This window comes from Eubalaena glacialis, chromosome 12 (assembly GCF_028564815.1).
Source record: "Eubalaena glacialis isolate mEubGla1 chromosome 12, mEubGla1.1.hap2.+ XY, whole genome shotgun sequence".
Taxonomy (NCBI): domain Eukaryota; kingdom Metazoa; phylum Chordata; class Mammalia; order Artiodactyla; family Balaenidae; genus Eubalaena; species Eubalaena glacialis.
In genome coordinates, this window is record NC_083727.1 from 69,117,863 (window position 1) to 69,144,574 (window position 26,712).

General features: G+C 36.1%; 1 protein-coding gene across 2 annotated transcripts in view; it reads left to right on the top strand.

Moving 5' to 3' along the window:
• RNGTT (RNA guanylyltransferase and 5'-phosphatase) overlaps positions 1-26,712 on the top strand; it is a 234,513-nt gene that overhangs the window by 75,244 nt on the left and 132,557 nt on the right. For both annotated transcript variants that reach the window (XM_061206736.1, XM_061206737.1), the window contains exons 10-11: positions 648-719; positions 11,638-11,802. In XM_061206736.1, coding sequence (XP_061062719.1) covers positions 648-719; positions 11,638-11,802 — 237 coding nt within the window. The remainder of the gene's footprint in view (positions 1-647; positions 720-11,637; positions 11,803-26,712) is intronic.

Consider the following 26,712-nt stretch of genomic DNA (forward strand, 5'->3'; position numbering starts at 1 on the left):
AAAAAGAATTAAAAATTTAAAAAATCCTACATTGTATGCCTGTAATCATCCTTTAGTGTCCTTTTTCTTTTTTCTGTCAGAGTGCAGATTTTAAGTTCGTTTCACTTAATGGCTGTGATATGTGATATCATATTCTCTTGCCCTGTTCCCTTTGATCATAGTAGAGGGATACAGAACCAAGAAGGACTGTGTGTGTCACATGGAGATTTTATCTATAATAAGGGCACCATTTATACCTATAGATTTTATGATTAAAGCAATTGGCATACAACAGAATTTAAAGCAATAATGATTTAGTAAAATTAATTTTTAAATGTTGCTGATATTTAGAATTTAAAATTTGTAGTTTCTTTATCCTAATAGTTGCTTAGTAATTCAAACATAAAATGTAGAATAGTAATTCAAATATAAAAAATGAGGAGATATTGTCATATGATTTTATTGCAATACAGAATAAATTCATGGTGCGGTTTTTTGTGGTGCTGACAGTCTATTGATTTGATCTGTGTAGAAGTGTGTTCACTTTGAAATTTCATCAAGTTGTATATTTATGATTTATGTACTTTCTGTGTGAATGTTATATTTTAATCAAACTAAAGAAATTGCTCTTAAAGTATGAATAAACTTACCTTCTTTTCTCTTTAAAGGAAATGATTATTGACAGAGTAAATGGACAGGCTGTTCCTAGATACTTGATATATGACATAATTAAATTCAATGTAAGTACCTTTTATAATTTATAAAATAAAAATGTCACTGAGATAATGATTAGTTTTTAACAAATAAAACGTGCTACTGCCTTAGAGATAGTAGGAAAGCACAATGATGACTCTTTCAAATTACCCATTTGATACCTTATTAATACTTTTACATCTTTTCTTTCTCTTTGTTGCCTAATATTTAGCACATTTCTTTGTCTTTGGATTCTTTAGGAACTTCAAGTGAGTAAGGAAAAATGTTTAATTGTGATAAAATAAGACAGCATTTTGTAAAATGGAAAATTCTCAATTTTAGTTATCCTGTACTTGATTAAAAAGTCTTCAAATTTTATTAGTCTGTCACTTAAAAAAAAACAAAAAAAAACAGAGAGAAACTGACTATGAGTGTTGACTGTGTAACATGGAGGCGCAAATATGTTATTCATGAGTACATGCAGGAAACTTAAAAACAAAATATAAAATTGCCTGTTGTAAATAGATTAAAAAAATAGGAATTATATTCTCTACCCATTTCCTACAATGTTAGACTCATCAAGAATCTGTTTTCCTGTTAATGTTTAATTATAGTATGAATGACTGAATTATTTAGGCAGTACAAGATGACTTCTGTAAATGCAAGAAGTTCTTTCAGTAGTGTATATCCATGAAAAGGTATAATCATTCCTCTAGACGTGTTATTCAAACTGCATAATCACTTAGTATTCAAAGCAGACTGAAAGCAATTAAGATTTCTGGAATTAAAAGTGTTAAGTTATAAGGTTTTGAAGATTTATAACAAGGCTTTTAAAAAGTGCTTTTTTAGAGGTATACATTTTAAATTGCAGTATTAAGATTCAGGATTGCATTTATCCAGATTATTTTTTCCTGGAAATGTTCAATGTATGTATCTCATTTTTTTGTTGAATTTCTATATTTCAGAGTTTCAAATTTAAGAAACTCAGTCAGAAATCAAGTTTTATTTTTGTTCTGTCTGTGACCACTATATTCCTCAAGAGTAAGGTGTTCCAGAATTGATTTATTCTCATTACAGATATTGGAATAATGTTCATTGGCCCGTAACGAGATGTAAAGGATGGAGTTGGTCTTGTTTCTTTGTGAATGGGGGTACACTGTCTCCTTTGCCTCTTGATAACAAACTCCACTTTAATATTGTTCCAGTGCAGGTTCACTTCTTAGTCTGGGAGCTTTGCCTGAGACAACAGCCTTCTAATTCTTTTAAAAAATATGAAAAATTTCAGCATGCACAAATATAGTGTTAGGCATACTCATGTACTGACCTCCAGATTTGTTGAAGTTTAGCATTGTCATTTTTACTCCACTTTCCTTTCAGTAAGGAATAAATCATTACAGATTTAGTAGGAGTTTCTTGTGCACACCTCTCTCATTCCATTCTTGACCGTCTTATCCAGAAGCAGCTTCCACCCTGAATTTGATGTTTATTATTCCCATGAGTGTTTTTAATACCTTTACTACCTATGTGTAGATCTATAAGATATATGTGGTGTATTCTTTTGCAGGGTTTCTAGTGTTATATAAATGTCATTGTACTACTGTACTATGGTACCCAACATTTGAGCCACCTTATTTTGTTGAGATTTTTGTTGTTGTTGTTGAGATTTATTTGTGTTAATACATACAGGTTTAGTTCACTCACTTTAATTAGTATTTTATTACATTGTATAAATAAACAGAGTTTATCTTTTTTCCATTTGATGGACATTTGGGTTTCCATATTTTGCTGTTATACTACTATTGCATGGAACAGTTTTATATACTTTTTATTGTGTGTGTATGTCCAGGTTTCTCTAGGATAGTTCTCATTCTTGGGATACAATCACCTAGGAAGCGTTTTAAAAAGCCAATCCCTCATCCCTACGTCATGGAGATTCTGATTAAATTGGCGACTTCAGTTTTTTGTTGTGTTGCTAAATTCCCCTCAGAAGTAGTTGTACCACTTTACCACAGTTGGTATTATCAGACTTTAAGATCTTTGCCAATTGGATTGTTTTAGTTTGCTTTCCGGTTACTAATGAAGTTAAGCATATTTCATGTTTATTTTTACTTGTTTGAATTTTTCTTTTGTGATTTAATTGCAAGTTTGAATAATCTTCTAATAGCTATCTTTTATGGATTCTAATCCTTTCTTAGTTATATATGTGGCAAACAATATGTTTTCCATATTAATATCTATTGATTCACAGAAGTTTTTCATTTTAATGAAATCCAGCTCACTAGATCTCAAAGTTTGTGCTTTTGTGTCTTGTTTAGGAGATTCAACCATATTTTCCTGTAAAAATGATTAATTCATGCTTTTCACCTCTTGGTCTATAATCATTCATTCAGTAAGAATTTATTGAGTACCTGTTGCTATATTTCATTGATTTTTAAAATTTTAATTTTTTTTCTGCATTTTTGAATTTTATTTTATTTATTTTTTTATACAGCAGGTTCTTATTAGTTATCCATTTTATACATATTAGTGTATACATGTCAATCCCAATCTCCCAATTCATCACACCACCACCACGGCCCCCCGCCACTTTCCCCCCTTGGTGTCCATACGTTTGTTCTTTACATCTATGTCTCTATTTCTGCCCTGCAAACCGGTTCATCTGTACCATTTTTCTAGGTTCCACATATATGCGTTAATATGTGATATTTGTTTTTCTCTTTCTGACTTACTTCACTCTGTATGACAGTCTCTAGATCCATCCATGTCTCAACAAATGACCCAATTTCGTTCCTTTTAATGGCTGAGTAATATTCCATTGTATATATGTACCACATCTTCTTTATCCATTTGTCTGTCGATGGGCATTTAGGTTGCTTCCATGACCTGGCTATTGTAAATAGTGCTGCAGTGAGCAGTGGGGTGCATGTGTCTTTTTGAATTATGGATTTCTCTGGGTATATGCCCAGTAGTGGGATTGCTGGATCATATGGTAATTTTATTTTTAGTTTTTTAAGGAACCTCCATACTGTTCTCCATAGTGGCTGTATCAATTTACATTCCCACCACCAGTGCAAGAGGGTTCTCTTTTCTCCACACCCTCTCCAGCATTTGTTGTTTGTAGATTTTCTGATGACGCCCATTCTTACTGGTGTGAGAATGGTACCTCATTGTAGTTTTGATTTGCATTTCTCTAATAATTAGTGATGTTGAGCAGGTTTTCATGTGCTTCTTGGCCATCTGTATGTCCTCTTTGGAGAAATGTCTATTTAGGTCTTCTGCCATTTTTGGATTGGGTTGTTTGTTTTTTTGATATTGAGCTGCATGCGCTGTTTATATATTTTGGAGATTAATCCTTTGTCCGTTGATTCGTTGGCAAATATTTTCTCCCATTCTGAGGGTTGTCTTTCGTCTTGTTTATGGTTTCCTTTGCTGTGCAAAAGCTTTTAAGTTGCATTAGGTCCCATTTGTTTATTTTTGTTTTTATTTACATTACTCTAGGAGGTGGATCACAAAAGATCTTGCTGTGATTTATGTCAAAGAGTGTTCTTCCTATGTTTTCCTCTAAGAGTTTTATAGTGTCCGGTCTTACATTTAGGTATCTAATCCATTTTGGGTTTATTTTTGTGTATGGTGTTAGGGAGTGTTCTAATTTCATTCTTTTACATGTAGCTGTCCAGTTTTCCCAGCACCACTTATTTAAGAGGCTGTCTTTTCTCCATTGTAGATCCTTGCCTCCTTTGTCATAGAGTAGTTGACCATAGGTGCGTGGGTTTATCTCTGGGCTTTCTATTCTGTTCCATTGATCTGTATTTCTGTTTTTGTGCCCATACCATACTGTCTTGATTACAGTAGCTTTGTAGTATAGTCTGAAGTCAGGGAGCCTGATTCCTCCAGCTCCGTTTTTCTTTCTCAAGACTGCTTTGGCTATTCGGGGTCTTTGTGTCTTCATACAAATTGTGAAATTGTTTGTTCTAGTTCTGTAAAAAATGCCATTGGTAATTTGATAGGGATTGCATTGAATCTCTAGATTGCTTTGGGTAGTATAGTCATTTTCACAATATTGATTCTTCCAATCCAAGAACATGGTATATCTCTCCATCTGTTTGTATCATCTTTAATTTCTTTCATCAGTGTCTTATAGTTTTCTGCATACAGGTCTTTTCTCTCCCTAGGTAGGTTTATTTCTAGGTATTTTATTCTTTTTGTTGCAGTGGTAAATGAGAGTGTTTTCTTAATTTCTCTTTCAGATTTTTCATCATTAGTGTATAGGAATGCAAGAGATTTCTGTGCATTAATTTTGTATCCTGCAACTTTACCAAATTCACTGATTAGCTCTAGTAGTTTTCTGGTGGCATCTTTAGGATTCTCTGTGTATAGTATCATGTCGTCTGCAAACAGTGACAGTTTTACTTCTTCTTTTACCATTTGGATTCCTTTTATTTCTTTTTCTTCTCTGATTGCCGTGGCTAAAACTTTCAAAACTATGTTGAATAATAGTGGCGAGAGTGGACATCGTTGTCTTTTTCCTGATCTTAGAGGAAATGCTTTCAGTTTTTCACCATTGAGAATGATATTTGCTGTGGGTTTGTCATATATGGCCTTTATTATGTTGAGGTAGGTTCCCTCTATGACCACTTTCTGGAGAGTTTTTATCATAAATAGGTGTTGAATTTTGTCAAAAGCTTTTTCTGCATCTATTGAGATGATCATATGGTTTTTCTTCTTCAATTTGTTAATATGGTGTATCACGTTTATTGATTTGCATATATTGAAGAATCCTTGCATCCCTGGGATAAATCCTACTTGATCATGGTGTATGATCCTTTTAATGTGTTGTTGGATTCTGTTTGCTAGTATTTTGTTGAGGATTTTTGCATCTATATTCATCAGTGATATTGGTCTGTAATTTTCTTTTTTTGTAGTATCTTTGTCTGGTTTTGGTATCAGGGTGATGGTGGCCTCATAGAATGAATTAGGGAGCGTTCCTCCCTCTGATATATTTTGGTAGAGTTTGAGAAAGATAGGTGTTAGCTCTTCTCTAAATGTTTGATAGAATTCACCTGTGAAGCCATCTGGTCCTGGACTTTTGTTTCTTGTAAGGTTTTTAATCACAGTTTCAATTTCATTACTTGTGATTGGTCTGTTCATATTTTCTGTTTCTTCCTGGTTCAGTCTTGGAAGGTTATACCTTTCTAAGAATTTGTCCATTTCTTCCAGGTTGTCGATTTTATTGGCATAGAGTTGCTTGTAGTAGTCTCTTAGGATGCTTTGTATTTCTGCAGTGTCTGTTGCAACTTCTCCTTTTTCATTTCTAATTTTATTGATTTGAGTCTCTCCCTCTTTTTCTTGATGAGTCTGGAGAATGGTTTATCAGTTTTGTTTATCTTCTGAAAGAACTAGCTTTTAGTTTTATTGATCTTTGCTATTGTTTTCTTTGTTTCTATTTCATTTATTTCTGCTCTGATCTTTATGATTTTTTTCCTTCTACTAACTTTGGGTTTTGTATGTTCTTCTTTCTCTAGTTCCTTTAGGTGTAAGGTTAGATTGTTTATTTGAGATTTTTCTTGTTTTTTGAGGTAGGCTTGTATTGCTATAAACTTCCTTCTTAGAACTGCTTTTGCTGCATCCTATAGGTTTTGGATCGTCGTATTTTCTTTGTCATTTGTCTCTAGGTGTTTTTTGATTTCCTCTTTGATTTCTTCAGTGATCTCTTGGTTATTTAATAACGTATTGTTTAGCCTCCATGTGTTTGTGTTTTTTATGTTTTTTCCATGTAATTGATTTCTAATGTCATAGCGTTGTGGGCAGAAAAGATGCTTGATATGATTTCGATTTTCTTAAATTTACTGAGGCTTGATTTGTGACCCAAGGTGTGATCCATCCTGGAGAATGTTCCGTGTGCACTTGAGAAGAAAGTGTAATCTGCTGTTTTTGGATGGAAGGTCCTATAAATATCAATTAAATCTATCTGGTCTATTGTGTCATTTAAAGCTTGTGTTTCCTTATTAATTTTCTGTTTGGATGATCTGTCCATTGGTGTAAGTGAGGTGTTAAAGTCCCCCACTATTATTGTGTTACTGTCTATTTCCTCTTCTATAGCTGTTAGCAGTTGCCTTATGTATTGAGGTGCTCCTTTGTTGGGGCATATATATTTATAATTGTTATATCTTCTTCTTGGATTGATCCCTTGATCATTATGTAGTGTCCTTCCTTGTCTCTTGTAACATTCTTTATTTTAAAGTCTATTTTATCTGATATGAGTATTGCTACTCCAGCTTTCTTTTGATTTCCATTTGCATGGAATATCTTTTTCCATCCCCTCACTTTCAGTCTGTATGTGTCCCTAGATCTGAAGTGGGTCTCTTGTAGACAGCATATATATGGGTCTTGCTTTTGTATCCATTCAGCAAGCCTGTGTCTTTTGGTTGGAGCATTTAATCCATTCACGTTTAAGGTAATTATTGCTACGTATGTTCCTATGACCACTTTCTTAATGTTTTGGGTTTGTTTTTGTAGGTCCTTTTCCTCTCTTGTGTTTCCCACTTAGAGAAGTTCCTTTAGCATTTGTTGTAGAGCTGGTTTGGTGGTGCTGAATTCTCTTAGCTTTTGCTTGTCTGTGAAGATTTTGATTTCTCCATCGAATCTGAATGAGATCCTTGCCGGGTGGAGTAATCTTGGTTGTAGCTTCTTCCCTTTCATCACTTTAAGTATATCATGCCACTCCCTTCTTGCTTGTAGAATTTCTGCCGAGAAATCAGCTGTTAACCTTATGGGAGTTCCCTTGTATGTTATTTGTTGTTTTCCCCATGCTGCTTTCAGTATTTTTTCTTTGTCTTTAATTTCTGCGAATTTCATTATTATGTGTCTCGGCGTGTTTCTCCTTGGGTTTATCCTGCCTGGGACTCTCTGGGCTTCCTGGACTTGGGTGGCTGTTTCCTTTCCCATGTTAGTTATGTTTTTGACTGTAATCTCTTCATGTATTTTCTCGGGTCCTTTCTCTCTCCTTCTGGGACCCCTATAACGTGAATGTTGTTGTGTTTAATGTTGTCCCAGAGGTCTCTTAGGCTGTCTTCATTTCTTTTCAATCTTTTTTCTTTATTCTCTTCCACAGCAGTGAATTCCACCATTCTGTCTTTCAGGTCACTTATCCGTTCTTCTGCCTCAGTTACTCTGCTATTGATTCCTTCTAGTGTATTTTTCATTTCAGTTATTGTTTTGTTCATCTCTCTTTGTTCGTTCTTTAATTCTTCTAGGTCTTTGTTAAACTTTTTTTTCCATCTTCTCGATCTTTGCCTCCATTCTTTTTCTGAGATCCCGGATCATCTTCATTATCATGATTCTGAATTCTTTTTCGGGAAGGTTTCCTATCTCCACTTCATTTAGTTGTTTTTCTGGCGTTTTATCTTGTTCCTTCATCTGGTACATAACCCTCTGCCTTTTCATCTTGTCTGTCTTTCTGTGAATGTGGTTTTTGTTCTACAGGCTGCAGGATTGTAGTTCTTCTTGCTTCTGTCTGCCCTCTGGTGGATGAGGCTGTCTAAGAGGCTTGTGCAGGTTTCCTAATGGGAGGGACTGGTGGTGGGTAGAGCTGGGTGTTGCTCTGGTGGGTAGAGCTCAGTAAAACTTTTATCCACTTGACTGCTGATGGGTGGGGCTGGGTTCCCTCCCTGTTGCTTGTTTTGCCTGAGGTGACCCAACACTGGAGCCTACCCAGCTCTTTGGTGGGGCTAATGGCGGACTCTGGGAGGGCTTGCACCAAGGAGTACTTCCCAGAACTTCTGCTGCCAGTGTCCTTGTCCCCATGTTGAGCCCCAGCCACCCCCTGCCTCTGCAAGAGACCCTCCAATACCAGCAGGTAGGTCTGGTTCAGTCTCCTATGGGGTCACTGCTCCTTCCCCTGGGTCCCGATGCGCACACTATTTTGTGTGTGCCCTCCAAGAGTGGAGTCTCTGTTTCTCCCAGTCTTGTCGAAGTTCTGCAATCAAGTCCCGCTAGCCTTCAAAGTCTGATTCTCTAGGAATTCCTCCTCCTGTTGCCAGACCCCCAGGTTGGGAAGCCTGACGTGGGACTCAGAACCTTCACTCCAGTGGGTGGACTTCAGTGGTATAAGTGTTCTCCAGTTTGTGAGTAACCCACCCAGCAGTTATGGGATTTGATTATATTGTGATTGCGCCCCTCCTACCGTCTCACTGTGGCTTCTCCTTTGTCTTTGGATGTGGGGTATCTTCTTTTGGTGAGTTCCAGTGTCTTCCTGTTGATGATTGTTCAGCAGTTAATTGTGATTCCGGTGCTCTCGCAAGAGGGAGTAACTATTTCATTGGTTTTTTAAGTCACAGTTTTTCACATTTCTGATAATAAGATATATTTATAATTGAAAGTGTTATATATTTAATTCTTTAATTTACTGTGGAGCTTTCATTGATGGTTAACCACTTTGTTTATTTTGAATCATCAAATCAAGGTCACTATTAGAAAAAAATTTTTTGAAATAATTGTTTAAAACTTTTCAGTTCCTTAGTTTATTATTTTGTACAGCAAGAATTTCATTGATAATTTTTTATATGTCAAGTATTAGTCTAGGTATTGAGTATGCCCAGAAGAATAGTACATAATTTCTTGCCTTCCAGGGAGTTTATAATTTAGTGCCGTGACCTCCAAAGGAGGCTACTTCCACAGCAGTTCATTGGAATTTGGAAAGAAATTGGAGAGCTCCTGTTTATTCTTGATCTATTATTCAATTTTTGTCTGTTTTATAACATATTAAACAGTTGTGCATGTATGCAATTTATTAAAAATTAATATGCATATATTATACACAATTGTTGGGATATGTGTTTAGATTGGATACAAAATGAAAAGAAATTTGCAGGGACTTCCCTGGCGGTCCAGTGGTTAGGACTCCACACTGCCACTACAGGGGGCATGGGTTTGATCCCCGGTCGGCGAACTAAGATCCCGCATGCTGTACGGTCAAAAGAAACAAACAAACAAGAAATTTGCAGACCACTGGTCTTATGAATGGGGATGTAAATGTAAAGAAATATTATAATAGTATCATAAGTATAATGTCAAAGATATAGAAATATATGAGAGGTACCAGAGAGGTGAGAATATTCCAGCTTACCCTGGGTATACTTGAGTTATTTGAAGTGTGGACTTGTAGACAGAGAAAGTGATACAGATTAATTTTGAAGGAGTGAGCCTTAGAAGTCAGGAGCATTAGATGGTTTTTAGTGTACTTGATGTATGGTGAGATGTGAGACATAGCAGGAAATGAGAACGGATTAGTGGGTAGGAGCCCAGATTACTTGAATAAGGCATTTTAGCTTAGTTCTTTGTTCTGTATATAATAGGACACTACTGAAGGGTTTTAGTTACGGTAATGATATGATCATATTTTTATTGTTTTGAAGGATAACTCCACTGGCAGCGTGGATAGTGTTTTGAAGTGAGAAAGAACTCAAAACAGGGAGGCCAGTTAGTCAGTAGTTATTGAGCACTTCCTGTAGTCTATTCTCAACGATTCAACACCTATCTATCAGGAGCTTCCTTTATGATAGGCAACACAGATTTGAAGGTGAACTTGATTTCAATCTATTCTAGTTGTTTTGGTGAATTTTAAAGTGAAGAGTATCTAGGAGGGAATTTAGACTACTTACAATTTTTTTTAACAATTTTTAGAGTTTTAATTTTATTTCTTAAAAAGAGGGCTTGCTTGTTTCACTTTAATTTTATAGGGGTCTCAATTCATCTAATAAATAAGCCTAACATTTTAGGTTTTTCAACCTTGTTGATGACATAGGTGACATGGAATAGTTTGCACATGGACTGTGTGGTTATTTACTAACTAACATTTCTTCAGTAAATACCCTTTACAAACAGTTGTATGCCTTTATGTAAAGGGAACATACTCTACCTTATACCTAGCTCTTGCTCACTTGTCTTGCTCCTTATTCTTTGCCGAGTATCAAAATTGTCATCCTTCCAAAGTTGAGAAAAAGTCATCCTTGAGGCATATTTAATGTTCACAGATTAAGCAAGTGTTGCCACCCCTTTGTAAACAGTAGGTTGGGTAAAATGTTAGGTTGAGTGATATAGATTAGAGAAGAGGAAGAAGGCAGAAAAGATGGGAAAAATGCATAGAAGTGTGTCCAATTGCAGAATAAAGAAAAGGGTACTTGATATACCGTTGAGGTGATGCTGCTAATCCGGACCACTGCTGTCACCCAGGTGATATGTTATAGCTGTATTTGTATATACCATTAGGAGAGGACAAGCCTCTACCCTCAGCTCATACAAAAGTATACATGTGCTTTTTATTTCATGGTTCAAACCATATATATATACCATAATATATATACTGTATATATACATATGGGGGAAGAAGAAAACTTTTGTTTTTGAATATATCATATTAACCTTTTCTATATTAGTTTTCAGAGTTGAGAATGTATTTGTTTAATAAATATCTTCTACTTCTTGAAGGCTATAAAGTGTTAGCACTTTAAAGAACAAAAAACATTATAGGTGACTTTTTTGCTTATTTTGGTGTGTTGTTTGCTTGTACTTTCCTGACTATGTGGATTTTAGTTTTTACACAGGTTTTACTAATTCATGTAAATAATAAAAATGATTAGTGAGTATATTAATACTTTAATTCAGATGTGAAAACTTTGGATCAATTTATATTTGAGGAGATTTATACCATTTTCCCATACTCTTTTATATATTTATAATTAAAATAAGTAACTGTGTATGTGTGTGCTTTTGCATGTTTAGGTATGCTTCTGTCATTAGTCAAATTAATTATCAGGGCTGGCATGTATGGTTGTTCATGCTATACACTGGGCAACTCCAAAGGATGCTGTTTATATAGACTGCTATGTATAGTGTATCAGCCTGATAATTATGCTGATAAAATAGTTTTTAGTGTTGAAATTTAAACAATTGTCTTGTTTAATTCAGGCACAGCCGGTTGGAGATTGTGATTTTAATATTCGTCTGCAGTGTATAGAACGAGAAATAATAAATCCTCGACATGAAAAAATGAAGACGGGGCTCATTGACAAAACACAGGAACCATTTCGTGTCAGAAATAAGCCATTTTTTGACATCCATGCTTCAAGAAAGGTAAAGTTTTCTAATTAATACTTGCAGTGTAACAAAATTCAGCTTGCAAAAGGAATATGAATGACATTTTGAGGCCCACTTGTCTTGATTTTTCCAGAAATTACTTGAATTGAATATAGCACTATATTGGACAAACATGTATAATTCCCAAGTCTGCTCTTTAGCAAGATCCTTTTTTTTTTTTTTAAATTGAAGTATAGTTGATTTACAATGTTGTGTTAGTTTCTGGTGTACAGCAAAGTAGTTCATATATATATATATATATTTTTTTTTTTTTCTTTTTCAGATTCTTTTCCATTATAGCTTATTACATGGTATTGAGTATAGTGCCCTGTGCTATACTGTAGGTCCTTGTTGTTTACCTATTTTATTTTAGTAAGATTCTTAGTGACAGAAACTTAAGTTAGGTTACTTCCTTGTTTTCCTTTCTTTTCTTTTTTCTTTTTTTAAAAAAAATATTTATTTATTTATTTATTTGGCTGCACCAGGTCTTAGTTGTGGAATGCGGGATCTTTGTTGTGGTGTTCCGGATCTTTACTTGTGGCATGTGGGCTCTTAGTTGGGGCATGTGGGATCTAGTTCCCTGACCAGGGATTGAACCTGGGACCCCTGTGTTGGGAGCACGGAGTCTTAACCCCTGGACCACCAGGCAAGTCCCCCTTGTTTCTTATAATAGTTTTTGATTCATGGCTATTGGTTCATATTATGTTTTTTAAAAAGCTGTAAACAGGATAGAATTATATAGAGTGAAAATCACCTGTTAAGCCTTCTGAAGGTGAACAGTGTTTACTACGTAGTCTTATTTTAAAAATTAATTTACATAGTTATATACGTACACATGGAAAGTTTTCTTTTGTTATTTATTTTTGTTTTTTTGACACTGAAAACCCGAGACTTATTTCACTTAACAATACAACTTGGAAATATTTCCATGTCATGTAAAGAGATTTATAACTGCCGCATAGTATTTGACAGTAAAGATGCACCATGGAGTTATTATGTTTTGGAAGAGGGGTGGTTATGATAGAATAATATAGGAAATATAGCAATGTAAGCAATTAAATGTTTTAAACTTTTTTCTAATATAATCTCACATGTTAGATAATGTAAGTTTTTGTTGTATTTTAACTGCTTCTTCTCAAGTCCACTCAATTTGGTATTAGCCCTTGTATGTAATATTAGCAGTAATCTCAGCACTGTTGAATGCCTATCTTTTCTTCTCAACAAATACAAAGTTATCATTCTACTTTCATTTATTTTGCATAATGCCTGCTTGGCATGGGACTGTTGGTTGACTTCTGGTGCCATGGCCTTCCCACAGTTCACTGCTCGCCTTTTGTGTCTGTTTTGGCAGCAGGAATATTATAGGGGTGCCTAAAAGAGCCATACACTTCTGTGCCCTGCCCAGTCGGTAGGGTAAGGATAATGTTAACACTTAACATGGGCCACACTTTTCTAAATTTTTAATACAGTGTAAAAGTTGGTCAGAAACCAAATTGTTTCAGTTTGCATTCGTTTTTAAAAAAAAGTATTTTGACAGCTTGTGCTGTCATAATTCAAAGTTCAGCATTTAAGAAAATGTCTTAGTGTAGTTTTATTAGTCAGAATCAGTGCTGCTTAGAAATGCTTAGAAAATTGTTCTTTAGGGATCTGAGGTATATAGTTATGTCGAACAACTTTTCATGTAGTTTTTCACTAGAAAAAATGATGCTCTAATTTTTTTCCTTTCTACTTAGCTGATATAACCACCCTTTGAAATCATCATAGGAAATTCTATTTTTCAAGCAGTTCTAATATTTGGAATTTTAAATATAAGTCTCCTCTTCCCTCCTTTTCAGTTTTTACTGTTATTTTTTGTCCTCAATTTCTCTAACCAAAGTGTAAAGTTGTAGAATACAGAGGGAAAGCATATTTTGCAGCAGAGTTGGTCTAAAGGGTAAGACTGTAGTAGCACCAGTTATAGAATAGTAGCTACGATTGACAGGTTATTGCTCTAGAGTTGCTTATTATTTTTATCTTTGCTAATGGGAATTGTAAAACAGTGGTGTTATGAATGATGCAGCATTTGTCAGGGAAGTACGTACCATTTTTATGGGAAAGGCTAGTTTTTATGTGGTTTTTAACAAAATTTACAACTCTGAAAAATGCATACTTTTGGGTAGAAAACAGTAGAATTTCATTTCTGTCTATAAAAACTTGAAGATAACTTTGATTTTAGGAGTTTATTAACATAGCTCTATAAGCAACCTCTCCATTTTGTTGAATTTGATCCGTCAAACTAGTGAAGGGATAATGAGTTGTTTAATTTTTAACTTAATATACATACATGGGTGTTAGAATACAGCATCCTAAATAGTAATAAGAAGTAGCAGTTTCTTAAATTACAACTTTATTTGCATTTCCAGTTTGAAGGCCAATTAAAAAAGAATTATTTGAATAGATTAAATGTGGTTAACAAAATTTTAAAAGTCAGACAGACAGCAGATAGTTTCTATTTATCATCATCTCAGAAGAGTAACCATTGCTATTAGCATTTATTGTATCCATCAGAATTTCTTTATCCATGTGCAAGCAATACATTTATTTATATTCTTACCACCCTTACCCAAGAGATGATTCTTAATGCCCTCTTCTGTACTTGCTTTTTTTTACTTAATTTATTTTGAGTCCCGTTGCCCCAGTTTTGGTACATGGAGATCTCCTTCAGTCTTTTTTTTAATAGATGCACAGATTTCCATCTTATCAGTGTACCGTAATTTAATTAGCTAATCCATAGTCATAGACATTTGGGTTGTTTTTAGCGTGTTGATAGGTTTTTGTTTGTTTGATTTGCTTATGGATATCCAATTGTTTCTGCACCAAGTATTGAAGAGATGGTCCTTTTTGCATTGAATTTCTTTTGCATCTTTATAAAAAATAAGTTGTCATGTATGTATGGGACTATTGCTAGATGTTCTGTTCTATGCCCTTGATCTGTTTTATCTGTCTTTGTGGTAGTACTGTCTTGATTACTTTTGTTTATAATAAAGATTGAAATCAGGCAGACTTGATCTTCCAACTTTGTACTTCTTTTTTGAAGTTGTTTTGTCTCTTCTAGGCCTTTGTGTTTTCATTGAATTCTCTTGTTCCATCTGATTCTTGTTTATAATTATTTTTCAGTTGATTCTCTTGGATTTTCTGAGTATCCAGTCATATTAGATGTAAATTGACATAGTTTTACTCTTCCTTCCTTCCTTCCTTCCTTCTTTCCTTCCTTCCTTTTCTTTCAACATCTTTATTGGAGTATAACTGTTTTACAATGGTGTGTTAGTTTCTGCTGTATAGCAAAGTGAATCAGCTATACATAAACATATATCCCCATATCCCCTCCCTCTTGCGTCTCCCTCCCACCCTCCCTATCCCACCCCTCTAGGTGGACACAAGGCACCGAGCTGATCTCCCTGTGCTATGTGGCTGCTTCCCACTAGCTGTTTTACATTTGGTAATGTGTATATGTCCATGCCACTCTCTCACTTTGTCCCAGCTTACCCTTCCCCCTCCCCGTGTCCTCAAGTCCATTCTCTGTGTCTGCGTCTTTATTCCTTTCCTGCCCCTAGATTCTTCAGAACCTTTTCTTTTTTTTTTTTTTTTAGATTCCATATATATGTGTTAGTATATGATATTTATTTTTCTCTTTCTGACTTACTTCACTCTGTATGACAGACTCTAGGTCCATCCACCTCACTACAAATAACTCCATTTCGTTTCTTTTTATGGCTCAGTAATATTCCATTGTATATATGTGCCACATCTTCTTTATCCATTCATCTGTTGATGGACACTGAGGTTGCTTCCATGTCCTGGCTATTGTAAATAGTGCTGCAATGAACATTGTGGTACATGACTCTTTTTGAGTTATGGTTTTCTCAGGGTATATGCCCAGTAGTGGGATTGCTGGGTCTTATGGTAGTTCTATTTTTAGTTTCTTAAGGAACCTCCATACTGTTCTCCATAGTGGCTGTATCAATTCACATTCCCACTAACAGTGCAAGGGGTTCCCTTTTCTCCACACCTTCTCCAGCATTTATTGCTTGTAGATTTTTTAATGATGGCCATTCTGACTGGTGTGAGGTGATACCTCATTGTAGTTTTGACTTGCATTTCTCTAATGATTAGTGATGTTGAGCTAATGTGTTTCATGTGTTTGTTGGCAATCTGTATATCTTCTTTGGAGTAATGTCTATGCAGATCTTCTGCCCATTTTCGGATTGGGTTGTTTGTTTTTTTGATATTGAGCTGCATGAGCTGCTTGTAAATTTTGGAGATTAATCCTTTGTCAGTCGCCTCATTTGCAAATATTTTCTCCCATTCTGAGGGTTGTCTTTTTGTGTTGTTTATGGTTTCCTCTGCTATGCAAAAGCTTTGAAGTTTCATTAGGTCCCATTTGTTTATTTCTGTTTTTATTTCCATTTCTCTAGGAGGTGGGTCAAAAGGATCTTGCTGTGATTTATGTCATAGACTGTTCTGCTTATGTTTTCCTCTTAGAGTTTCAGTGTCTGGCCTTACATTTAGGTCTTTAATCCATTTTGAGTTTATTTTTGTGTATGGAGTTAGGGAGTGTTCTAATTTCATTCTTTTACATGTAGCTGTCCAGTTTTCCCAGCACCACTTATTGAAGAGGCTGTCTTTTCTCCATTGTATACTCTTGTCTCCATTACCAAAGATAAGGTGACCATATGTGTGTGGGTTGATCTCTGGGCTTTCTATCCTGTTCCATTGATCTATTTCTGTTTTTGTGCCAGTACCATACTATCTTGATTACTGTAGCTTTGTAGTATAGTCTGAAGTCAGGGAGCCTGATTCCTCCAGCTCCGTTTTTCTTTCTCAAGATTGCTTTGGCTATTCATGGTCTTTTGTGTTTCCATACAAATTGCGAAATTTTTTGTTCTAGTTCTGTAAAAAATGCCATTGGTAGTTTGATAGGGATTACATGGAATCTGTAGATTGCTTTGGGTGGTATAGTCATTTTCACAATGTTGATTCTTCCAATCCAAAAACATGGTATATGTCTCCATCTGTTTGTATCCTGTTTAATTTCTTTCATCAGTGTCTTGTAGTTTTCTGCATACAGGTCTTTTTTCTCCTTAGGTAGGTTTATTCCTAGGTATTTTATTCTTTTTGTTGCAGTGGTAAATGGGAGTGTTTCCTTAATTTCTCTTTCAGATTTTTCATCATTAGTGTATAGGAATGCAAGAGATTTCTGTGCATTCATTTTGTATCCTGCAACTTTACAAAATTCATTGATTAGCTCTAGTAGTTTTCTGGTGGCACCTTTAGTTTTCTGGTGGCACCTCTCTATGTATAGTATCATGTCATCTGTAAACAGTGACAGTTTTACTTCTTTTCCAATTTGTATTCCTTTTGTTTCTTTTGCTTCTCTGATTGCTGTGGCTAGGACTTCCAAAACCATGTTGAATAATAGTGGTGAGAGTGGACATCCTTGTCTTGTTCCTGATCTTAGAGGAAATGCTTTCAGTTTTTCACCATTGAGAATGATGTTTGCTGTGGGTTTGTCATATATGGCCTTTATTATGTTGAGGTAGGTTCCCTCTGTGCCCACTTTCTGGAGTGTTTTTATCATAAATAGGTGTTGAATTTTGGCAAAAGCTTTTTCTGCATCTACTGAGATGATCATATGGTTTTTCTCCTTCAGTTTGTTAATATGGTTTATCACATTGATTGATTTGCGTATAATGAAGAATCCTTGCATTCCTGGGATAAACCCCACTTGATCACGGTGTATGATCCTTTTAATGTGTTGTTGGATTCTGTTTGCTAGTATTTTGTTGAGGAGTTTTGCATCTATATTCATCAGTGATATTGGTCTGTAATTTTCTTTGTTTGTAGTATCTTTGTCTGGTTTTGGTGTCAGGGTGATGGTGGCCTCATACAATGAGTTCGGGAGTGTTCCTTCCTCTGCAATGTTTTGGAAGAGCTTGAGAAGGATGGATGTTAGCTGTTCTCTAAATGTGTGATAGAATTCACCTCTGAAGCCATCTGGTCCTGGGCTTTTGTTTGTTGGAAGATTTTTAATCACAGTTTCAAATTCAGTGCTTGTGATTAGTCTGTTTATATTTTCTATTTCTTCCTGTTTCAGTCTCGGGAGGTTGTGCATTTCTAAGAATTTGTCCATTTCTTCCAGGTTGTCCATTTTATTGACATATAGTTGCTTGTAGTAATCTCTCATGATCGTTTGTATTTCTGCAGTGTCAGTTGTTCCTTCTCCTTTTTCATTTCTAATTCTATTGATTTGAGTCTTCTCCCTTTTTTTCTTGATGAGTCTGGCTAGTGGTTTATCAATTTTGTTTATCTTCTCAATGAACCAGCTTTTAGTTTTATTGATCTTATCTATTGTTTCCTTCATTTCTTTTACATTTATTTCTGATCTGATCTTTATGATTTCTTTTCTTCTGCTAACTTTGTGGTTTTTTTGTTCTTGTTTCTTTAATTGCTTTAGGTGTAAGATTAGGTTGTTTATTTGAGATGTTTCTTGTTTCTTGAGGTAGGATTATATTGCTGTAAACTTCCGTCTTAGAACTGCTTTTGCTGCATCCCATAGGTTTTGGGTCGTTGTGTTTTCATTGTCATTTGTTTCTAGGTATTTTTTTATTTCCTCTTTGATTTCTTCAGTGATCTCTTGGTTATTTAGTAGTGTATTGTTTAGCCTCCATGTGTTAGTAGTTTTTACAGATTTTTTCCTCTAATTGATATCTAGTTTCATAGCGTTGTGGTCGGAAAAGATACTTGATACAATTTCAGCTTTTTAAAATTTACCAAGGCTTGATTTGTGACCGAAGATATGATGTATCCTGGAGAATGTTCCATGACCACTTGAGAAGAAAGTGTATTCTGTTGTTTTTGGATGGAATGTCCTATAAATATCATTTAAGTCCATCTTGTTTAATGTATCATTTTTTTTTAAACGGATAGGCAAAGCACACTCAGCCCAAATCAATTTAATCATCGTTCTCCCTGTAGTTTTTATTAATTAATTAATTTATTTATTTTTGGCTGTGTTGGGTCTTCGTTTCTGTGCGAGGTCTTTCTCTGGTTGCGGCTAGCGGGGGCCACTCTTCATCGCGGTGCGTGGGCCTCTCACTGTTGGGGCCTCTCTTGTTGCGGAGCACAAGCTCCAGACACACAGGCTCAGTAGCTGTGGCTCGTGGGCCCAGTTGCTCCACGGCATGTGGAATCTTTCCAGACCAGGGCTCGAACCTGTGTCCCCTGCATTAGCAGGCAGATTCTCAACCACTGCACCACCAGGGAAGCCCTAATATATCATTTAAAGCTTGTGTTTCCTTATTTATTTTCATTTTGGTTGATCTGTCCATTGGTGAAAGGGAGGTGTTAAAGTCCCCTACTATGATTGTGTTACTGTGTATTTCCTCTTTTATGGCTGTTAGCATTTGCCTTAAGTATTGAGGTGCTCCTATGTTGGGTGCATAAATATTTACAATTCTTATATCTTCTTCTTGGATTGATCCCTTGATCATTATGTAGTGTCCTTCTTTGTCTCTTGTAATAGTCTTTGTTTTAAAGTCTATTATGTCTGATATGAGAATTGCTACTCCAACTTTCTTTTGATTTCCATTTGCATGGAATATCTTTTTCCATCCCCTCACTTTCAGTCTGTATGTGTCTCTAGTTCTGAAGTGGGTCTCTTGTAGACAGCATATATATGGGTCTTGTCTACGTGTATGTCTTTGGTTGGAGCATTTAATCCATTTACATTTAAGGCAGTTATCGATATGTGTGTTCCTATTACCAGTTTCTTAATTGTTTTGGGTTTGTTATTGTAGGTCTTTTCCTTGTCTCGTGTCTCCTGCCTAGAGAAGTTCCTTCAGGATTTGTTGTAAAGCTGGTTTGGTGGTGCGGAATTCTCTTAGCTTTGTTTTGTCTGTAAAGGTTTTAATTTCTCCGTCGAATCTGAATGAGATCCTTGCCGGGTAGAGTGATCTTGGTTGTAGGTTTTTCTTTGTCATCACTTAAAATTTGTCCTGCCACTCCCTTCTGGCTTGCAGAGTTTCTGCTGAAAGATCAGCTGTTAACCTTATGGGGATTCCCTTGTATGTTATTTGTTGTTTTTCCCTTGCTGCTTATAATATTTTTTCTTTGTATTTAATTTTTGATAGTTTGATTAATATGTGTCTTGGCATGTTTCTCCTTGGATTTATCCTGTCTGGCACTCTGTGTGCTTCCTGGACATGATTGACTATTTCCTTTCTCATATTAGGGTAGTTTTCAATTATAATCTCTTCAAATATTTTCTCAGTCCCTTTCTTTTTCTGTTCTTCTTCTGGGACCGCTATAATTCGAATGTTGGTGCGTTTAATGTTTTACCAGAGGTCTCTGAGACTGTCCTCAATTCTTTATACTCTTTTTTCTTTATTCTGCTCTGCAGTAGTTATTTCCAGTATTTTATCTTCCAAGTCACATATCCGTTCTTATGCTTCAGTTATTCTGCTATTGATTCCTTGTAGAGAAATTTTAATTTCATTTATTGTGTTGTTCATCATTGTTTGTTTGCTCTTTAGTTCTTATAGGTCCTTGTTAAATGTTTCTTGTATTTTCTCCATTCTATTTCCAAGATTTTGGATCATCTTTACTATCATTACTCTGAATTCTTTTTCAGGTAGACTGCCTATTTCCTCTTCATTTGTTTGGTCTGGTGGGTTTTTACCTTGCTCCTTCATCTGCTTTGTATTCCTCTGTCTTCTCATTTTGCTTATCTTACTGTATTTGGGGTTTCCTTTTCTCAGGCTGCAAGTTCGTAGTTCCCATGTTTTTGGGTGTCTGCCCCCAGTGGCTAAGGTTGGTTCAGTGGGTTGTGTAGGCTTCCTGGTGGAGGGGACTGGTGCCTGTGTTCTGGTTGATGAGGATGGATCTTGTCTTTTTGGTGGGCAGGACCACGTCTGGTGGTGTGTTTTGGGGTGTCTGTGAACTTATTATGATTTTAGGCAGCCTCTCTGCTAATGGGTGGGGTTGTGTTCCTGTCTTGCCAGTTGTTTGGCATAGGGTGTCCAGCAGTCTAGTTTGCTGGTCATTGAGTGAAGGTGGGTCTTAGCGTTGAGATGGAGATCTGTGGGAGAGCTTTTGCTGTTTGATATTACATGGGGCCGGGAGGTCTCTGGTGGATCAATATCCTGAACATGGCTCTCCCACCTCAGAGGCTCAGGCCTGACACCCGGCTGAAGCACCAAGGCTGTCAGCCACCCAGCTCAGAAGAAAAGGGAGGAAAAAAAGAATGAAAAATAAAATAAGATAAAGTTATTAAGATAAAAAAATATTATTAAAAATAAAAAATAAAAAAGTAATTAAAAAAAAGAGCAACCAAACTAAAAAACATCCACCACTGATAACAAGCGCTAAAAGCTATACTAAACAAACAAACAAAAAAAAGGACAGACAGAACCCTAGGACACATGGTAAAAGCAAAGCTATACAGACAAGATCACACAAAGAAGCATACACATACACACTCACAAAAGGAGAAAAAGGAAAAAATATATATATATAAAAAAAAAGGAAGAGAGAAACCCAATCAATAAAGAAATCTACCAATGATAATAAGCTGTAAATACTAAACTAAGATAAACATAAAACCAGAAACAAATAGATGCAGAAAGCAAACCCCAAGTCTACATTTGATCCCAAAGTCCACTGCCTCAATTTTGGTATGATTCGTTGTGTATTCAGGTATTCCACAGATGCAGGGTACATCAAGTTGATTGTGGGGATTTAATCCACTGCTCTTGAGGCTGCTGGGAGAGTTTTCCCTTTCTCTTGTTTGTTTGCACAGCTCCCGGGGTTCAGCTTTGGGTTTGGACCCACCTCTGCGTGTAGGTCGCCTGAGGGCGTCTGTTCTTCGCTCAGACAGGACGGGGTTAAAGGAGCAGCTGATTCAGGGACTCTGGCTCACTCAGGCCGTGGGGTGGGAGGGGTATGGAATGCAGGGCGAGCCTGTGGCAGCAGAGGCCAGCGTGACATTGCAACAGCCTGAGGCACACTGTGTGTTCTCCCGGGGAAGTTGTCCCTGGATCACGGGACCCTGGCAGTGGCGGGCTGCACAGGCTCCTGGGAGGGGAGGTGTGGATAGTGACCTGTGCTTGCACACAGGCTTCTTGGTGGCTGCAGCAGCAGCCTTAGTGTTTCATGCCCATCTCTGGTGTCCACACTGATAGCCACGGCTCGCGCCCATCTCTGGAGCTTGTTTAGGCGGTGCTCTGAATCCCCTCTCCTCGTGCACCCCAAAACAATGGTCTCTTGCCTCTTCGGCAGCTCCAGACCTTTTCCCAGACTCCCTCCCGGCTAGCTGTGGCACACTAGCCCCCTTCAGGCTGTGTTCACGCAGCCATCCCCAGTTCTCTCCCTGGGATCTGACCGCCGAAGCCCGAGCCTCAGCTCCCAGCCCCCGCCCGCCCGGGCGGGTGAGCAGACAAGCCTCTCGGGCTGGTGAGTGGTGGTCGGCACCGATCCTCTGTGCGGGAATCTCTCCGCTTTGCCCTCCTCACCCCTGTTGCTGCGCTTTCCTCTGTGGCTCCGAAGCTTCCCCGCCACCCATCCCCCGCCCCCCGTCTCCGCCAGTGAAGGGGCTTCCTAGTGTGTGGAAACTTCCTCCTTCACAGCTCCCTCCCAGAGGTGCAGGTCCCGTCCCTATTCTTTTGTCTCTGTTTTTTCTGTTTTCTTTTGCCCTACCCAGGTACGTGGGGAGTTTCTTGCCTTTTGGGAAGTCTGAGGTCTTCTACCAGTGTTCAGTAGGTGTTCTGTAGGAGTTTTTCCACATGTAGCTGTATTTCTGATGTATTTGTCGGGAGGAAGGTGATCTCCACGTCTTACTCCTCCGCCATCTTGAAGCTATCTCTTTAGTTTTTTTATACATTAACTTTTCTCGTGTCTAATTCAGTTACACACAAGTACAATTCTAAATTGTAGTAATAGTTACAGAGATCCTTGTCTTGTTCCTGATTTGAGTGGGAATGCTTCTAGTGTTTCTTTAAAGTATCGTATGCTGTCTTTGAGTCTGAAATCTGTTTTATCAGATTCAGCAAGTGTATGTTTGGTTCTATTTTACTGAGTCATTTTACTTTTAATCAAGAATAGGTATTCAATGTTTTCCAATTGCTTTTTATCTACTATAGATAGAATACTGTTTTTTTTTTTTTCCTGCTTAGATTTGTTTATGTATTAAATGGAAATATATCCTAACACTGAAGCTTTCTTTTGTTCCTGGGATAAGCCCTACTTAGTCTTAATATATTATTATTAATTTATTTTTTGAAAAAACTTTATTTTTGGAGCAGTTTTAGGTTCACAACAACATTGAAAGGAAGGTACAGAGACTTCTCATCTGCCTCTAGCCACCACACATGCATAGCCGTCTTCTTTGGTAAAGTCCACATTTTTTCTTTAATGTGACTAAGCCTGAACTGGGATAATTTCCCATTTGCAAAGTTCTGTTTCTGCTAAGTTATTTCTACTAAGTTGTCTTTCTTCATTTCCTGCTTGTCTGCCTCTCTCCACTTCTCCACACCTTTCCCTTAGGGGTAGTTAGTTATGTCCCCTGCAGGGTTGTATGTAGTTAGGATGTAGTGGAATACCATGCAAGGAGTCGATCTTGAATGGTTTTAAGAAATTATGCTTGATTAAAAAAAATAAGCAAGACTCCATCCTCCTCTTTCATCTCACACACTCAAAAAGAAAAAAAAAAAGGAAAAGGAAAGGAAAAACAAAAGACCTAATAATCTCTTAATAGTTTCTAGCAGTGAATTTATTGCTTTTCTCTGCTTGGAGTCATTTCACTTTCTCATGTCCAGTTTGACTGCTTTATTAAAATAATGTGGAAAATATTTTTACAATGATTTATTTATTACTGTTTTGAAAGTAAAATATTTGCTATGTAGGATGAAAGAGTAATAAATGTGAAGATCTCCTCTCTAATAACTGTTGAGAGGATTAAGCAGAGAATTACAAAAGCTGTTTTTTTTTTTTTTTAGTACATTTAATTTCAAGGCCATGTACTCATCTAGTTTAATAAGGATTTTATAAATATTCATCTATTATTTTCTTGCATACTTTGCTAGGTAGGAAGTTTAGGTTTTATGTATGTATGTATTTCATCTGGCATTCAGATTTACTTTCTAGGTATTGCCTTTTCTGTCTTTTCTTAGTTTATCCTGAAATATAAATTTATAGTTCTTGTTTGTCTAAAACTAGTAGTTCATAACTAGCCATAAAGTGTGTTATTTATATATATAAACATTATATGACTTTATCAGTGTTGTATTGTTTGTATCACAGTAAAAGAAAAAGTAGGTTTGAGAGTTTGTTAGTATAACTGTGGTTGAAGAGAAGAAAAGAAACTTGCCTAAATGTGAAGAACTGTTCTTCACACATAGAGGTTCTCAATGATTATGCCTAATTTTTTTATGTAATTATAGATATAATGGTGAAACTATTTTGGTTTAAAGGCAGATACAAGATGAAATGAGGCTAACTTTATATATTCTCATATTTCTAGTGTTTATTTTTGTATTATCTAGTCTATTAATATGTCATTCATCATTGAAATTGAATATGGCCTGATGGATCCTTTCAATCTCATTCATTTACCATTTCAGAGGAGAATTTAAGAAAATCACCATAATGCATAATAAAGAGAATTCTTAATTGCTTTGGTATAGTGAGCCTCAAGATTTATTGTCCCAGGAAACTTCTTTTGGGGTAGTAAATCTTGTTCACTGAAACATGAAGAAATCATTATATCTGGGGCCAAATATATTTTAAACATTTCTATGGACTCACAATTGTTATATGGGGAAATTTCTGTATGTTTGCTCAGCATAAGAGCTTAAAAATTTTTTTACAATTAACATTCAGGAGATAGGTATTAGTAGATTCAGAAGAAAAAATAATTATTGGCCTCTAAAGTGATTAGGAGGCAGTTTCTTTTCTAAAAAAATCTGATAGATTAATTATTCTAATCAACTGTGGTTGTGAATTTACTACAGGTTAACAAAGGCACAGGGTTGACTTATCACACAAGTGTCTTCAGTTTCAACTGAACACTTTTTTTTTTTAAGTGTATAACTCTCATCAGTGTGAGCCAATATTTTGGTATTAATGTCTGACCTAGTAGTTTTATTAGAATTTTAAAATGAAAGATTGAAGTTAAATAATAGCTTTTGCCCTTTCTAGTTGCATAGAAAATTAAGTGAGCCTTCTGTTGGTCATTGCTGAAATGATGGAGGGTACTCAGTTCCAGCACAAGTAACTTTTATAGTACATCTTTTTTTTTTTTTAAAGAAAAAAAATTCACTGCCCTCATCACATTGCTTGAAGAGTATAGATAATTAACAATTTCAGGCTTTCTTGAAACCTGCAATTTGTGTTTCAGTTCTCCCCCAAGAACTGAAAAGATGATTATAAATTAGAATGGACTTTGAGACATGGTTGTGAAAATGTGATGTTTTGAGTGGATTAGGAAAACCAAGGACATACATTTTTTAGTTAGATTGTATTTCTTGGTTATCGAACACACATCTAGTCGTTTTTATACCCCAAATAGAGCCAGTGTTACCAAAAGTAAAATATAAAAAGAATGTGTTATTGTTGAAGGATTGCAATAAAATTTTAAAATAATTTATAAAATTTCTAGGAAAATAGACTTGGGGCTCCTTATTTTATGTGCTTTACTACTTATGGCAGTAGTAAATATATTTGAATATATATTGTATAATGTTTAGTCATAGAAATTTAGTCTGTGATGATGACCTCACAGGGTGCAAGTGAAGCACTGAAGAACTTGATTGGATTGTAGGGTCACAGATTAACTAATCCTAATATGTGGCATAATCCTGTCAATCTAATTAATTGGGTGTGGCTTTACAAATACTTTCAGAAGTCACTTTAGAGAAGCCTTAAACTCATCAGTTCCAGTATTCTTGCTAATAAGGCTTAAGATTCTGAAGACAAATACATGAGAAAAAATTGTAAATCATAGGTGTGATTCTGGTGCATGGATATCTTCCTTGACTTGTGACAGGGTTACGGCATCATAGCTTAGCTTAGCCAACGTTAAATGTGCTCAGAACATTTACATTAGCTTGCAATTGGACAGAATCATCCAACACAAAGCCTATTTTGTAATAAAGTGTTGAATAGCTTATGTAATTTATTGAGTACTGTTTCAAAAGTGAAAAACAGAATGGTTGTGTGGGTACATAAGAGTTCTACGTGTATAAGTTGTTTACCCTCATGATGACTTGGCTGACTAAGAGCTGTGGCTAGCTGCCACTGCCAGCATCACCAGAGAGTATCGTACCGTATTTTGCTAACCTGGGAAAAGGGGGAAAGCTCAGAATTCAAAATTCGAAGTACAGTTTCTAGTGAATGTGTATCACTTTCAGACCATCATAAAGTTGAAAAGTAAGTAGAACCATCATAAGTTGGGGACTGGCTATATCTTGTTCTGCAGCTTTAAATAATGAAGTTTCATAATGTTATCAGAGGACTCCCTTGTTCACCCAGAACCATGTTTTCTGTACCTTGTTTTACCAAATAAGATGCTATTAATTATAAGACCATTCCCTTATTTTATGTACCACTGGATTTGAGAGACCTCTGCCAATTAAAATATGCTATATCATCAATTGTAAGATATGTCCTGTTTTCAGAGATGTGAAAAAATATGGGCTGTGAAAAAGGCAAGTATATCTTTCCTGATAGAGAGAGGGACTCCATATTTTCTCCATGCTAGCTCATAAAATTGGTTCAAATAAACCAGGTGTTTGAATAGATTAGGCTGAGATCAGAGCATCTATTTGTTTTTTACTTTGTTTTCCACCAGTGTGTGCCATCAGTCTTGCTTACTTT